The sequence below is a fragment of the Jaculus jaculus genome, chromosome 11 (genome assembly GCF_020740685.1).
Source record: "Jaculus jaculus isolate mJacJac1 chromosome 11, mJacJac1.mat.Y.cur, whole genome shotgun sequence".
NCBI lineage: Eukaryota > Metazoa > Chordata > Mammalia > Rodentia > Dipodidae > Jaculus > Jaculus jaculus.
The window spans coordinates 18,077,841-18,095,735 of record NC_059112.1 but is presented as its reverse complement, the minus strand read 5'-3'; the positions used below and the strand labels follow the sequence as shown (position 1 = coordinate 18,095,735).

The window sequence follows — 17,895 nt, the reverse complement described above, 5'->3', positions numbered from 1 at the left end:
ACTTGAAAACCAACTATAAATTATTATTCATTATAACAGAAAATGAAAAAGTCTTGTGTTGGTGCATTTATCAAAGGGTAAGTCAGGTCAGAGGAAAAACTAATTTATCTAAAAGTACCCTGAAAATTATGGGCAGCTTAACCAGAACTTTACAAGGGTTGGTTCAAGTACAGATTGAATTAGAATAAAAGGGTAATCAAAATGAATTTAAAGTCCTGGACACTGAATGGCCTCCTATTCTTTCTGTGTGCTCACAGGAGCTCACAGAGAAGTCATTCTATACAGATCTGAGTAAACTGGAAAAGAAGCATAAATGCAATAAGAATCAGGCTCTGAAAGACTTTTCCATTTTGCCTGGTTTTGTTGCATCCACAGCATTGTACGTTTTGTATAGTCTTTCAACGTTTAGTGTGTATTAGAGGGACATCTATGTGCTCTTCACTTTGTTTGCTTCTGGAATTAATTCTTTTTTTTTTTTCTTTTTTGAGACAAAGAGAGTGAGAAAGAGAATTGGTACACCAGGGTACCCAGCCACTGCAATCAAACTCCAGAAGCATGTGTCACCTTGTGTGCATGTGAGACCTTGCAAGCTTATGTCACCTTGTGTGTCTGGCTTACATGGGATCTGGAGGGTTGAACATAGGTCCTTAGGCTTCGCAGGCAGGCACCTTAACCACTAAGCCGTCTTCCCAGTCCTTTCTAAAAGATTTTCAAGTACTCTTTAAAAAAATATTTTTATCTAATTATCTATAGGCAAAGAGAGAGAGAAAGTAGAAGGAGGAGGAGGAGGAAAACATGGGCACACCAGAACCTCTTTTACCAGGACCTCCTTCTTGCCACTGTTGGTGAATTTCAGATACTACTTTATGCAGCTGGCTTTACATGAGTACCAGAGAATCAAACCCTGAGCCATCAGGCTTTGCAAGCAAGTACCTTGAACTGCTCAGCCATCTTCCCAGTCTTATGGAGCTCTTCATAAAGGCTAAGCAGTGTCCCAAGCACTGCATGTCACTTAGACCTCATACCCATTGTATAAGGTTGTAGATAAAGACATCCTGATGCATGGCTCCATCCTTCTGCTTTCTGACCACTGCTGTGTGTTGACTGTGGCCTCCAAAGACAGATGTCCAAGTCCTAACTTCTAGAACCTGTGAATGTGATATTACTTGGAGAAAAGGTCTTTGTGGACTTAATTTAGGAGCTTGAGGTGAATATATGATTCTAAATTGTATGACTGTGGAAACAGGCCCTAAACCCAATGGCAGGGTCCTTATAAGAGGCAGAAGAGGGGAGACATAAAAACTCAGATAAGAGGAGGGAAGACAGGCAGAAGCAAGAACGATGTGGCCATAAAACCAAAACTGACAAAGGAAATAAATGAATTCTCTTCCTGGTCCCTGGGAAAGAGATCCGTAGACTCCTGGACTCCCAGTCTGCAGAATATGAGAGAATACATTTCTGTTCTCTCAGCCACCCACCATGAAACAACTTGCATGAAACAGCCCTAGAAAATTAACACAACCATCACATTATGTCATCACAATCTAGGAACGTAAAGGACCTCTTTCTGACCATCTCAAATTTTAAAATCTTTCTTTTTTTGAGAGAGGAGAGGGAGAATTGGTGTACCAGGGCCTCAGCCACAACAATGGAACTCCAGATGCTTGCACCATCTAGTGGGCACACGCAACCTTGTGTTTGCCTCACCTTTGTGCATCTGGCTTACGTGGGATCTGGAGAGTTGAACATGGGTCCTTAAGCTTCGCAGGCAAGTACCTTAAGTGCTAAGCCATCTCTACAGCCCTTAAATCTATTTTCAAATATTTTATTTTTATTTATTTGAGAGAGAGAAAGAAAGTTGAAGGGAGACAGAGAGAGAGAGAGAGGGAATGGGTGCACCAGGGTCTCTGGCTACTGCAAACGAACTCTAGACACATGCACCCTCTTGTGCAACTGGCTTACAGGGGTAGTAGAGAATTGTACCTGGGTCCTTTGGCTTTGTAGGCAAGTGTGTTAACCACTAAGCCATATCTCCAGCCCTAAATCTATTTTTTGAAGTGCTGGGGATTGAACCCAAGACTTTACACATGCTAGACAAGCATTCTCCCTCTGATCCAGACTCCTAGCCCAACCATCCCATATTGCAGCTCACGAGAAAAACCAAATTAAGTTTCTCTGTATGTGTGCGCCACAAGAACCTCTGCAACTGTGGCCTTGCCATTTTGCATTTCTCTACATACTGCATCTGCTAATGTACTTCAGCATCTACTGTTTTCACTCTACCTCAAAGCAATGACAAATACAGGATCTTTCCATTAAAAATGACAAATGCCTTTGCCCAATATATTTTACACACTAACTAAATTAGTGCAAGTAACATGCAACCTATTTTTCACTAAAAATGCAATTGATTCTAACACTGCTGTTCTGAAAACTTCCCAACATTTCAATCTAAAAAAAAAAAATAATAATGATTGACTTACATGTAAATATGCATTTGGTATATGTTTTGGATTTTTAAATATATATACTTTGTGCTGCAAATGTTCTGTGACATCCTTTTCGTTGTTGCTTTCAAGTGCCAACTGGCCATTTTTTAGCTTCATGTATGGTCAATTTACATACAAAACATCAGTATTGCATTTCCATCCAATTTTATTCACATCCCCTTCATGTCCTTTTAGTCTAGAGCCTTTCTGTCTTTGAAATGTCCTCATTGTTTTTACTTTATGCCGCCACGCAATGAGTCAAGCAAACACCCTACTTCATGGAGGCAGTATTATGTGTTTGCCATTTTAAGTTTATGTTTCAGAAACAGATCCTTCAAGCACCTCCGGCCTGAGGGAACAGGTGCCGACATCCACCCAGAAAGGTGACAGTGCAAATCTTCCAAAAGAAGATTTCAGCAGACGGGAACCACAGTGAAAACAGACCCTTTAGCCCATTTGTCTTTTTTTTTTTAATTTTTATTTATTTATTTATTTGAGAGCGACAGCCTCTGCAAACGGACTCCAGACGCGTGCGCCCCCTTGTGCATCCGGCTAACGTGGGACCTGGGGAACCGAGCCTCGAACCGGGGTCCTTAGGCTTCACAGGCAAGCGCTTAACCGCTAAGCCATCTCTCCAGCCCCCATTTGTCTTTTGATCAGATTGTTCTTGTTGAAAATCCTGTTTGACACTGTGCTGAGTAGCCTGTGATCCTCCACATCTACTCTCTGTCCCCCCCCCCCATTTCCCACACTGGGTCCCAGTGTAAGTGGAAAGAACCACCCAGAAGGTCATCCGTACTTGATTTAGATGATACGATTTGCGACTTCGTTGCTGATGAGACATGAATGAGATTTTGGCTCTGGCTCACCACACTCACAGAAATCACACGTGCTTTGTCCCCTCATGGTTGGTAAATGCACACCAGATAGCAGGGTGGGAAGTGAGGGAGGTCGGAGTATTTGTCCTTTCTCTGCCCCGTCGGATTGATGCACAGCAAGTGGCTATGCCCTTCTGTCCTGGGTCATACAGCACCCGATGTTTCAGAGATCACTCACCCACAGCTACAATTTTCCAAGTACTGCTGGACTTTTCTTCCTGCCAAGACTTGAGGGGTAGAACTGTACCCCCTAATCAAGGAACCCTAGTGCTACCCCACCACTTACTTGTTCTCTCTGCCCTCCATGAATAGCCTTGTCCACAAATTCTTCCCACCACTTCTTCAATATACTTTCTACCTCTTGCCATAAGATGGTCTTTCTGACACCATCAGTGTAACACACAGAACAATCTCTCTTCCCGTAACTAAAACCGTTCCACGCTTTCTGAACACTTGAGTTTCAAAGGATCATAATTAGCATTTCCAAGAGCAGTGACAACCAAAGGTTGCAGATCAGGATCACTTCGTGTCTCCTGGACATCTGTCCCCAGCACCTAACTGGACTCCCGATCGCTGAACGATTTGATCGCAAGATACCTGTCATCCCCGTCCATGACGCACTCAGGGAAGGCGAGGCCGCAGCCGAACAGCATGATGTGCTGATAGCAACCGAGGCGGTGCAGGTATGTGAAAAACTTGAGGAACTTCTCCACGTCCATGATTTTGACAATCGAGAAGAAGAGGGCTGAGGTGCTGTGGTAGGGCAGAATCTGACACAGGCTGTGAGTGATGTTCGTGCAGGCGCCTGGGAAGGAGGGAGCATTACATTTAGAAGTGGACACACCCGATACGACAGACCAATGCGCTCATAACAAATTCTATATGACAACAGCTAAGAATCATCGTGGCCATATACTTATATGCACAGATTACATTTGTAAGTGCTTATGATGATGAAACAGCTCACAAATATTTATGAAGAGAGACCAATTGTGTCCTGAGAAATATACACTCTCATGACAGATCTGCTGTGAGGCCAGGAAGGACAATATGTACTGTTTTTATTTTTATTTATTTTTATCTATTTTTGTTTATTTATTTATTCATTTATTTATTTTGTTTTTTCGATGAAGGGTCTAACTCTAGCTGAGGCAGACCTGGAATTCACTATGTAGTCACAGGGTGCCCTCAAACTCATGGTGATCCTCCTACCTCTGCCTCCCAGGTGCTGAGATAAAAGGCATGCGCCACCACCCCTAGCTTAATTTTGCAAACATGCATATTCTTTGACATTGCAATATCATGTACAGAAACTCATCCTAAGAAAATCATCATGGTTCTGAACATAGATTTATCTACAGGGATTTTCATCTTTTAATAATTCACATTTTTCAAAAATCAAAATCTAAACATTTAGCATAGTATTGCTTTAAAATATTATGGATCAAGCAACAGAATATTTAATTCTGTGATATGAAAAGTGATGTAGAGGACTAATCACATGAGATGATGCTAAAAACCTACTAAGCACAAGAAGCAAATTATGAAACCAACTGCGTACCATGATCTCACTTCTCAATACTCACAAGGATTGGCAGCCCTGCTTATAATCACAGTTCAGAATTAGCTAAGAGCCTCTGACTTTGTTTCCCTATAGATCCGACCATTCTGAGCATCGCACACCCATGACCTACCTAATTCTGCCATTCCAGAAACTTGCCTTGTTGGTCCAATATAAAGCAAAATGTTGGCATGGTTTCATTTACTGAGCAATTTGTTTCATAATTCTTTTTTAGTCTATGTGTTCTTATGGGTTTAATAAAGAGTTATTGCTTTTAACTTAATTAAAAGTGTGAAATTGTTAGTTAAGGGAGCTGCTATTTAGAATCAGAAACTTCAGGCTTTAGAAACTCAGTGGAACAATTAATTTTGAGAGGTGTAAAAAAAAATTAGAAGGGAAAATTCAACAAAATAGGAACATGCCTTCTGGGTGTTATGTACGTCTCGGAGAAATGATGGGAATATCCTTTCCAAACATAAGGCTAACTGTGTCTTAACAAAAGCAGCGTCAGCAAATCAGCCTGCAGGTCTGGTACGATGAACAAACTGTCTTTCCCATGTGTAGCAGCATCAATGCACTGGCTACAAGCAGGATGTCCCACTCTTTCTACTTGTCATTCAGACAGATGACTCCTGAGTCTCTGTCTTCTCGTGGTCTCCTGTGACATACATTTATAATCTTACCTTTCTTCCAACATCCCCATCTCCTTAAACCTAAAGGAAGACCTTCCCTCAAATGACCAGTTGTAGTCATTAGACCAAAGAGCCCAACACTTCCTTAAAGGATAAAATTGTCTGGATGGAGAAATTCCTCAGTGATTAAGGCACTTGTCTGCAAAGCCTAACTACCTGGGTTCAATTGCCCAGTACCCATGTAAAGCCAGATACACAAAGTAGCACATGCATCTGGAGTTCATTTTCAGTGGCTGGAGGCCCTGTTGCACCCATTATCTCTCTTCTCTCCCTCTTTCTCTTTCCTCTTGCTCTCTCTCTCTCTCTCCTTGTAAATAAATAAATAAATGTTTGAAAAGATAAAATTCTCCATTGTAGATGATCTTCTTTGATCACTCAGATGTACTGAGCTCAGTGCGGCAACAGCAAAACACCATTTCCACTTTCAAAGGCAAATGACAATAGCAGAATTGCTCTATACCTGGGATCTTAGAGAAAACATGACAGAGGAGTTAAGGACACAGAGCATCTGTGAACCTTACCAAAGTGAACACATAAAACAAGAGAGGAAAGAAGGAGAGGAAGCAACATCCAAGTAGAAATACGGAAACAGAGCACAAATATGCAGACGTACACAAAAATTAAGTTTCCCATATGTGCAAAGGTAGGGTATTCTGAGGAGATTTCGTGAAGATGTCACTCAAGTTATTTAGTGACAAAGGTTGGAACAGTGAGAAAGAACATTGTATTCAGGGAGAAAATACAGGCAGTATACACGCAAAAAAAGAAAAAAAGTTTATAGGTTTGTGCTTGTTACAGAGAAGTTTGTTAGTGAAAGCTGAGCGTAAAATCCTTCCCATCAGAAATATTAAATAATTTACAGAAAATTCAGACTTAAGGAGGCATTTGCTGAAAACCAACCTTGTGCTGGGCATCAGAATATATACTCAGATTCTCTGAATCAGAATCACCTCATTTTCACAGCCCAGGGAAGACATATCATACCCATGTTAGACTTGAGGGAACTTAGTTTCAGAAGAAGAAGAATCCTGCCTCAGACGATAATTATGAAGAGCAAATTCCAGACCTGAAGCTTCTGTCTTCTGAATCACTTTCATCTGGAGGCAACTTAGGGTTACTGCATTAAAAAGAGTCCCTGGGCTGGAGAGATGGCTTAGCGGTTAAGGCGTTTGCCTGCAAAGCCAAAGGATCCCAGTTCAATTCTACAGGACCCATATAAGCTACATGCACAAGGGGGCACACACGTCTGGAGTTCGTTTGCAGTGGCTGGAGGCCCTGGTGCGCCCATTTTCTCTCTCTCTCTCTCTTTCTCTCTCTCTCTCTCTCTCTCTCTCTCTCTCTCTCTCTCTCTCTCTCTCCCTTCCTCCCTCCCTCTTTCTCTCTCTCAAATAAATAAATAAATATTATATATTTTTTAAAAATAGCCCCTAAGGAAAATAAGTTCTAATGGCCTATGAAAGAAAGAGGCTAAACAGAATATAATATCACAAGATACATCTGTCCATTTTATGATGCTAATAGAACAGTATCACAAGCCAGACATGGTGGCACACGCCTTTAATCCCAGCACTTTAATCCCTGCCTCAGTATCCCAAGCACTAGGGAGGCAGAGGTAGGAGGATCGCCATGAATTCGAAGCCACCGTGAGACTACATAGTGAATTCCAGGTAAGCCTAAGCTAGAGTGAGACCCTACCTTGGAAAACCAAGAAAAAGCAAACAAACAAACAAACAACAACAACAAAAAAAAAAAGCAGTATCACAAAGTAGATCTGCTATAAAGAAAAGGGATTTGGACTGGAGAGATTGCTAAGTGGTTAAGGCACTTGCTTGTGAAGCCTAAAAACCCAGGTTCGATTCCCCCAGTACCCATGTCAGCCAGATGCACTAGGTGGTGCATGTAGCTAGAGTTCCCTTGCAATGGCTAGAGGTTCTGGCATACTCATTCCCTCCCTCCCTCTCTCTCTCTCTCTCTCTCTCTACCCCCTCTCTCACACACACACATAAAATAAATTTTTTTAAAAAGTTTAAAGAGATTTATTTTAACTCATGGTCTAGAGCCCAAGAGTGAGAGGTCACATTTGATAAAGTCCTTCTTGTTGGTGGGAACGCTGTAGCATCCTGGGGCAGTGTAGAGTTTCACATGGCAAGCACAATCTTGCTAGCTCCAACTTCTCTGATTCTTCTTATAAGGCCTCCGTGGGCATCGTGAGGACCTCACTTTGATGACTGCATTTAATCCTAACTACCTGCCAAAGAATATCATTTGTATCTTTTTCTTCCCCCCGACCACCTTCTCCTCTTAAGACAGGGTCTCGGTAGGTGACCCAGATTGGTGTCAAACTCATGGTCCTCCTGCCTCAGTATCCCAAGCACTAAGCTCACAAGTGTGAATATGATGCCTGAGTAATGTGATGCTGAGCATTCAGCTTCCAACACATGGAATGGGGCAGACACATTCCAACCACGGAGGCCTTTATTTGTATGGGTATCTAACATGCCCGTATATTCCTATTGCATCTTATACAGTATTTTGTTGTTGTTGTTGTTGTTGTTGTTTTGGTTTTTCAAGGTAGGGTCTCACTCTAGCCCAGGCTGACTTGGAATTCACTATATAGTCTCAGAGTGGCCTTGAACTCACAGCGATCCTCCTACCTCTGCCTCCCGAGTGCTGGGATGGGTGGCATATACTACCACACCTGGCATCTTATGGTTTTAATTGTATCATTTACTTTAGGGATTGTCAGCTTTTAAATCACTTGACGGTAGACCATATTTGAAGCTATTAGATATCCAAAAGGCTCATTCCTCTAAACAAACAAAGAAAATACTGAATACTGACAAGTCATTTGAGAAAACATGACATTTGAAAATAAGATAGAAAAATCTTATTTGGGTTGACTACACTACATTAATGGCAGAATACATTGCACAAAGGAAATAAAAACAATATTTCTCTCTCTAACAGCTAAGTCCTTAGAGATAAAACACCCATATACAGAAACAATAGTATAAATCTTAAAAGTCTCAAAGTCATTTGTATAGACACAAAAAATAATGCCCTGTATTTATATGCTGTAGCAACACTAGCTAAGAGCAGCAACTACAGACTGCATTGTACCTTCATGTGGCGGAGAAAGACTGGAATTGAAGGTGGGGTGGAAACACTAAGAATCTTCTCATGGGCAACAAACATGAAAAGGAACTCTTCTCTGACTCTTAACTCTAGCCCTTTTAGAGTCAGACAATGGTGTCAATTTCTTAGTATCCCTCCTGCCTCAACATGGGGTCAAATATCAGTTGTTCCTAGACCATCCCATTGTCTTGGAAATGTGTATTGTATGCATGCACGTTCTCACCGGGAGAAATGAATTTCATAAACCAGTGACATGCTGTGCACCATGAAAAAGCTCTGCTCAGTGGGGAAGGGGACAAGGGACAGCACTTTGAAAATGAACTCATTTATTCTTGCTTCTCCATAGGACTTATTTTTTTCATGTGGTAGAGAAAACGCAGGGGGTATTTTTTCCTCCCTGAGAACTCACAGAAATTAGAGGTCAAGGGTTGACATATGCAATTGCATACAAAATACTGTCAATATAATAATAATTATTATTATTATTTAACTTACATGTTTTTAGAACATTGACCTCAAGTGCGGAACTGGAAAAGAGAAACGGATTTGGAGAACCAAATGACTTCATTGTACAATGCTTCTGGTGAAACACTGAAACTAACTAGTGCCTCAGTCCTAAAGGACACAACTACTAGTAAGCCATGATTTAATAGCAAATTTTCAGAGCATGCACTCATTTCAAGATTGGTTTCCATTTTAGAGGAAAATAATTTTAAATACAAAAACAAAGTATTTCTGATAGCTGTGGTAATGATAGAGTTTGTTTTGTTTCTGTAACGTGAACTCAGCTGTTTTCTAGATCAACTCAGGGATCTCTCAGCTCAAACGACATTGATACCAGGTACCAGGGTTTGGAGATGGTAGAAATGGAAAGGAAAGATAGCCTTTCGTAGAAATTCCCTGATGCTCATTTGCAAGTTATGATAAATTGTGTTGTTATCTACCTTGGCAATCACATAAAGTTAAAAATGCATACTTTGAGCTGGAGAGATGGCTTGACAGTTAAGGTGCTTGCCTGTGAAGCCTAAGGACCCACATTCAACTCTCCAGATCCCACGTAAGCCAGACACACAAGGTGACATGAGCACATAAGGTCACACATGCCCACAAGATGGCTCATGCATCTAATGTTCAATTGCAATGATTAGAATCTCTGGTGCACCAACTCTCTCTCTCTCTCTCTCTCTCTCTCTCTCTCTCTCTCTCTCTTTCTCTTTCACTCTCTCTTTCATAAAAAAATGCATGCTTAAAAGTGCATACGCATGTGGTTACTTTTAATGCAAAAGTAAGAATAAATGGTTAAGTTTTCCAAACTAACATAGATAATACGGCTCCAAGTCATCATAAGAGGATGATAATCAGTGGTAAATCTCATTTACGAAGGCATGGGAGCAGGGTGAAGAGAGGGGAAGTATACAGATCCGCTGAGTAGGAATTTCAGTGCTGAAATGGTTTTATATTAATGATGTTTTTATTCCTCACATTCAGTGTTTTTAACTACAAATGATTTCATTTTCAATCAATGTATGTAGTAAATATTGTGCCTCATTTTGCCTTGCATAGTAGCTAGTTCAACAGGGGGTCCTTTCAAATTTTTCTTAAGAAAGCAAATAAAAAAATTGCTTCTATGAACAAAAGCAAAACAATGAGTAAACAATAGTATCACTTGACAGGCAAGAACTTTTCAAATTAGAAATAATGAAAAATAATCAACTTTCTAAAATATGTTGTTATCTTTTGTCTAACAGGAAAATTTGGGGACTTTTCTGATTTCCCTTAACAACTGCACATTTAATTAAAGAGCTACCAGGAGACAATGTTTTATCAGAGCACAATTAGTTTGCCCTAATTCACCCTAAAATGTTTCATTTGAAGTCACAGATTTGCTTCCGAAGGTCACCCATGGCGATGTCTCAGAATCTATTTTCCCTATTCCCTGAGCCCAAGGATTCGGTGAGATTGCCAGTGTTCTTGGCACACAGCCTTCCAGACCCAACAAGCCTTCACAAGAGTTAACCTGCTTTCCAAATTTCCCTACGAATCCTCTCATAAAGTCTGCCTACCGTTTTGTCGCCGGTTCCCATATGATCACCTCCCTAAAGTCTTTTCGTGGGTATACTGCTTTGAACTTTCTCATGTCCGCTTTCATCTGTGTATTTTTGTCCTCGGTATTTGCTGAACAGCTATGGCCCTCTTGCAATTGTTCTCGGCCTTTTCACATACATTTGCTCATGCGCCCTCCCTGGAGGTTATTATCTCAGATTCACAGCTGAGGAAACAAGGTTGAATGATTTCCCTCAAGGTTCACACAGCTAGTTAAATGGCAAAGCTGGACTCTAATTCAAGCCACCTCCACCATCACAACATGCCGCCAGTCCCAGGTCCGTTTCTAACAGCGTCTGCCTCTAACATCAAGTGTCATCTCTCCTCTTGTCTTGTACAGAGTCTGGCTCATTCCTCATTCATAAATGGGAAGATTGTGTCCCTACCATGTACCACGCACTTCTCTGGTGAGAAATAAAATGATACCAAATAATGTAAAATCCCAACACATCAAGGGCTTGAAGTCTGCTGAAGGGAGATTTTGAACAAAGCATGCACTCAGGTCAGGAGGACCGCTGTGAGTTCGAGGCCAGCCTGAGACTACATAGTTAATTCCAGGTCAGCTGGGCTAGGGCAAGACCCTGCCTCAGAAAAGAAGAAAGAAAATTTTTGGACAGGAGAGAAGGCTTAGCAGTTAAGGCACTTGCCTGTGAAGCCTAAGGACCCAGGTTCAATTCCCCAGTACCCATGTAAGCCAGATACACAAGGCAGCAGACGTGTCGGGAATTCATTTGCACTGCCTAGACTTCCTGGTGTGCCCATTCTCTCTCTCTCTCTCTCTCTCTCTCTCTTCCAGCCCCCCCCATCTCTCTCTCTTTCAATTAAATTTTTTAAATATATTTTTACACACAAATAAATACCTGTATGATAAAACATAGTCATAATCTGGAAGCTCAGAAATAATCAAAGAAGCAGATTTGCCTCCTAAGGTGAGACATACACCACAAGGCTATTCTAATGAGAAATGGATTAAGGACTATGAGCTTTTGTGGGAGTCATGAGAATCAAAATGGAGTCGCTGTGTCAGCCCTATCAATCAGTCAAGCCAGAAGGTTATAAAGGAAAAATGTCCATGCATGGTTACCTGGCAACAGTACCTACTACAAGACATCGAGGACCACAACCTTGTACAAGGACCTTGACAACATCCAAAAATTCTGCAGATGTCCCTTCCAGTATCCATTTCTTTAACCTTGTGCCTGCAACACCCTTGTGTGATCATTGTAAGCAAGGATCATTGTTTCAAAATATATGACCTTAGGGCTGGACATATGGCTCAGTGGTTAAGGCACCTGCCTGCAAAGCCTGATAACTCGGGTTCTATTCCTCAGTACCCACATAAAGCCAGATGCACAAAGTGCATCTGGAGTTCAGTCACAGTGGCTAGAGGCCCTGGTGCACCCATTCCCTCCTTCTCTCTATCTCTTTTCTCTCTGTCTCTCTCTGCTTGCAAATTAATCATATATATATATATATATATATATATATATATATGTATATATATATACATACATACATACACACACACACATATATACATATATATATGTATGTATATATATACACACACACACATATATATACATATATATACATATTTATACATGATCTCCATTCTACCTTAAAAACCTCCTTGCCTTAACTTCTCTGAATACACACAGTTCAGGATGGCTGGTGAATTCCCATTGCAATGCTCAGCTAGTCAAAGATCAACTTCATATTAATATTTGGAGAACTTCTGATTGTTATTTGGTCTGACCGTTTTGAAATTAAAATCCTTCTCTAAGAACAATACCAGAACTAGATATTCAGACAGCATAAATATTGAATTCAGAGGCCAAGAAACAACCTGACCAAGCTTTTGATTTTTCATTGTCATAGTCAATATTCAAATGCTTTGCTTGTTGCAGCCCGTCTCTGTTGTTCCTATTGTAAAATTTAAGTTGTCATCGCATCCTGTCTGCTGAGGATTTACAGTCATTAAATAAGCTCATCAAAAGCCACTACATCAATCATAGCAGCTGAACTGCCCTGGAAGACGACAGCTACAGCTCAAGTGGGATTCAGAGGACTGCCCATTGCAGAAGGCAGCAAATGACCCCATGATCAAGCCGTTGAAGTGCTCCTGTATCTATGGGACTTCATATTCATAGCCTCATGTCTAATTTTCAGCCTGACTAATACAGACGTACCTTACCTTCTGTGAAGTCAGGTTCTGATAAATCCACTACAAACTGCAGTTTTCAGCCAGGCCTGCTAGACAGGCTGTCATTCTAGCTACTTAAGAGGCTGAGGTAGGAGGATCACAAGTTCAGAGTCTGCTTGCTAGAGTGTGAGTCCAAGGCCAGGCTAAATGATTTGCTGAGGCTCTGCCTGGAAATAATGTGTAAGAGAAGAAAACAAGAGGGTTGGGAACACAGTTCAGTGGTACAGCACTTGCTTAACATCTGTGTAGCTCTACATTCAGTCCCAGGACCACCGAGAAGAAAAGGAAAACATGAGTCACCTGTACTGAACGTGTCGGTCCCTGGACAATATAGACCTCGGTGACGCAGTGTGGTACGGAGTATCTGCGGTGTCCCCTCCCCTCTCCTACCACCACCATGATCACATAGCTGACTGGGAGCTGAGGATTTTCCACTAAAAGCATGGTATTATGCATTGTCAGGCTGAGAAATGAGTAACACCTGATTATTCAAGGTCTAGTTTCTACTGACTGCATGTCAAGGAATCATAACTCTAACCACCATAGGTTGAGGGGGAGGGGATCTGGAGGATCGAACCTGGGTCCTTATGCTTCACAGGCAAGTACCTTAACCACTAAGCCATCTCTCCCGCCCCATGCATTGATCTTATAGTATAAGAAATTTAAAGATAAAGAAATAGATGATAAAAATATCTCTGAACAACCCCTAGGTTTGATGTTTCCTGAATATTTTGTATACAGTTCCTTATATAATCCTCTAAAAATATCCTGTAATAAGCTATTTTCTTCCCAGTTTCTAGAGGATGAATCTGAACAGACTGATAATGTGTACAGAAGACGGGGTGAGTTCACTGTTAAATTCTACCTTCCACATGAAGGACCAGTAGCGCTTCTCCTCTCCCTACCCTCATCACTTTAGAAGCTACAGGCTTGAGGTCTTTCACCATGGCAGGCCATGGGCTGTGTTGTGTCCTACCTGCTGGTCACTCAGGGTGGCAACTCCTCACCCAGGGCCAAGGACATCTAGAAGACCCTGGACAACATGGTCATGAGGAAAGATGGTGACTGGCTTGTCAAGGTTACCAGTGAGCTGAAGGGGTCACTTGAGGTGTCATCACCTGGGATGTCACAAACTTTCCAGTGTGGCAGCAGTGAGCTAGGACAGTCTCCCGTCTCTGACCCTCCTGGATCTCCGGCTCTGGAAGCTGTCCTGAGCCATCTCCATAGCGCTTAATCTTTGAAACACTACCAAGAACTTATCATGGGCAAAGGACAGTCTCTTCAATAACCAGTGTTGGAGAAATGGATATTGGCATACAAACTGATGAAAATAGAGACTACCTCGTACTATACACACACACACACAAAAAAAAAAAAAAAAAAAAAAAAAAAAACCACCCTCCAAATTGGATTCACACAAAAGATCTAGAAGTATAAAAATACTAGAAGAAAACACAGGGAGAAATTCTGAGCAATGAATTTTAAAACATGATCCTCAAAGTATAGGGCACAAAAGGAAAAGCAGGCAGATGAGAGTATATCAAACTCAAAATCTTCACAGAAAAGGAAACAGACAGATGGCACTGGGAAGAAATAACCTCTGGAATGACTGAATATGTTTGTGAGACATGTATCTGATAAGGGGTTAATATCCAAAAATAAATGAATAAATAAACTCAAACAACTCAGCAACAAGAAGACAAATTACCTGACTAAAAGAGAGGACAGAGAGAGAGTCAGGGATCTAAATGGATTAGAAACTTCTTTTCAAAAAAAAATGAAAGCAATTAGCATATGATCTAGGCATTCCAATCGCATATATACAAAGGCTAGTTCAATCCACACCAAATAGTTATCTGCACTCCCATTTCATTTCAACATTGTTCACAACAGCCAAAGTTTGAAATCAGCCTAATATTTATCAGTGGATGAATTTATAAAATCAGTCTGTATAGACAATGGACTACTACATAGCCCTTCAAAAGAAGGAAATCCTGGGCTACAGACGTAGATGTAGCTCAGGGTTGGAGTACTTGTCTAGCATGTGAGAAATGTATGAGACTTTAGGCTCCAGCCCAAGACCAGAGAAAACAGGGAGAAGAAATAGCTGAACTTGGTCAGCGTTATGCTAAGTGTATTAGGTGGGCACAGGAAACAAAGGCCATTAACCAGTGGTTAAGGCACTTGCTGGCAAAGCCAAAGGACCCAGATTCAATTCCCCAGTACCCACACAAGGCAGATGCATAAGGTGGTGTATGCATATGGAGTTTGTTTACAGTGGCTAGAGGCCCTGGTGTGCCCATTCTCTCTCTCTCTCCCTCTCTCTCTCTCTCTCTCTAAAGAAAGGAAGGAAGGAAGAAAGGAAGGAGGCAGAAAGAAATGAAGAAAGAAAAGGCCTCAAGAGTTAATTTATATTTTGAATCTAAAAACATAGAATTAATAAAAATGAAGAGTAAGAGTGTGATCACCAGAACTGAAGGGGGATGGAGGAAACAACTGGGAAATGTTGGTCAAAGGAAACAAAACTTTAGTAGCTGGAGAAATGAGTTTAAAAGACTCATTGAACAAGGTAGTGACTGAAGTTATTGATAGTGTTTTGTGCATTTTGAAAACGGCTAGAAGAGCTCGCAACTATTCCCACAAACAAGTATTGGAGGTACAAAGAAAAGAAAGTGATCCAAATAATACAGCAGCATTTCCCCTCACACTTTATATAAAGGTAACTGGTGCCTTGCACTGGGGGAGGATGGGTTACAAGTTTTCACCAGGGGGCCAGTGAGGCCAAGGAATGCTCCGTGTCTATTCCAGGCTGCGCCCCAAGGTCAACCCAGCTCAGAACAACCTCAGCTGAATGGAATAATGAAGGTGGTCCTCTGTGCTTAGACAACTCACACAAAAAGAACACTTTGCCAGAAGGGTTTCTGAGACCCACCGCTCTGAAAGGATGTGGTGTTCTTGGATCAGGAAGAGGGCCCCAGTGAGATAAGAGGAAAAGGAATCTGACGACAAGGGCCTGTCTGTGGAGAGATGAGCTTCTTGACCTACTTAAAGTCTGAATCCAGACTATGGCTATTTTGTTTCCAATAAGAGAAAAATCAAGGAGGCAAAAGTGAGATGTGTTATCTACATGTCAATGATGGCATTTGTCAAGGGGCTTCACCACACAGCCAATGCACAGACAAGCCAACTGCTGGCTATTTCAGGCAAAAATGTGAGCATCTTCCTGCAAAGATGTATAAGTGATCAAAACTCATGAAAAACTAGCCCCCCACTCTTGCCAAGAGGCAAATAAGGCTTGAGGTTAATTTTCTACATGATTATATATATTCTAGATGTAACTTTTCTATTGGTGAAGTCAAAATTAAAACTTTTACATTGTGTGTGTGTGTGTGTGTGTGTGTGTGTGTGTGTACACTCACATTCAACTAGGCCATTCCCTTTTTTTTTTAATCTACACTTACACATCTGTATTACTTGGTTATAAGATGCTTAAATAGTAGCAATAACAGCAACATGACCTGTTACAACTCATTCATTTAACAGAAACCAGAGCAATGTTTTAGTATAGTGAGTAGTCAATAGTTATTATAAATTACATGCTAGAGAACTAGCCAGGCATGGTGGTGTATGCCTTTAATCAAAGCACTCAGGAGGCAGAGAGAGGAGGATTACTGTGAGTTCAAGGTCACCCTGAGACTCTGTAGTAAATTCCAGGTCAGCCCAGGCTAGAGTGAAACCCTACCTCGAAAAAAAAAAAAAAAAATTAAAAAGAAGAAGAAAAAAGAAAATAAATTACATTCCAGAGAATTAAGTAAAATATGATACTAAAGCGACATTCCCAGTTATCATTTTTCACGAATTCAAGGGAATCACATCTGATCCCATTTTTTTTTTTTTAATTATGAACAGTTGACCTTTCCATATGGAATGTTGTGACCCTACAGTCTGGCTGAAATCCCATCTTCACTATGTCATATTGATGTGGCCTTTGGAAAATTACTCAAATCCATTTATCAGTTTCCTCATCTGTACAATGGCGATATTAATACCCATGGTTTAAAGTCCTTGTAAGGATTAAGTAACATTTTCACAATGCCCAGGCAAATTGCAGGTGAGATGTTAAGCTCTCATTCTGCCTTTTCCCTCTGCCTTTCATGGCATGTCCATTTACCAGGGAAATAATTGCTCATTTATAAAGGGATCAGAATGCAGTTTCATTAGTTAGTTTTGCTTACTTGTAAAACAAAGCAGTATTGGGGCTGGAGAGATGGCTTAGCAGTTAAGGCGTTTGCCTGCAAAGCCAAAGGATCCCGGTTCGACTCTCTAGGACCCACGTAAGCCAAATGCAAAGGGGGCACATGCGTCTGGAATTTGTTTGCAGTGGCTGGTGGCCCTGGTGTGCCCATTCTCTCTCTCTGTCTCTCTCTCTCAAATAAATAAATAAGTAAATAAATTAAATATTTAAAAAATTATTTCTAAAAATAAAACAGTATTGAGAATTATATTGTTAAAACATTAATCATTTTAACAATTCTTATTAAGACAATGTTTATTTATTTATGAAAGAGAGAGAGAATGAGAGAGAGAGAATAGGCATTCCTGGGCTTCTAGCCACTGCAAACAAACTCCAGATGCGTGTGCCCCCTTGTGCATCTGGCTTATGTGGGTCCTGAGGAATTGAACCAGGATCCACAGGGTTCACAGGCATGCACCTTAACCAATAAGCCATCTCTCCAGCCCAAGATAGAATTTATTTTAACATAAAGGCCCTGGGTTGAAACCATAATAACATGTAAGGCATAATATTTGTATTTATTTAAATAAATTCCCC

At 41.0% G+C, this 17,895-nt stretch overlaps 1 protein-coding gene across 1 annotated transcript in view; it reads right to left on the bottom strand.

Moving 5' to 3' along the window:
* LOC123464400 (atrial natriuretic peptide-converting enzyme-like) overlaps positions 1–17,895 on the bottom strand; it is a 108,445-nt gene that overhangs the window by 18,259 nt on the left and 72,291 nt on the right. The window contains exon 4 of the mRNA XM_045161241.1: positions 3,965–4,172. Within this exon, the coding sequence (XP_045017176.1) occupies positions 3,965–4,172 (208 nt within the window). The remainder of the gene's footprint in view (positions 1–3,964; positions 4,173–17,895) is intronic.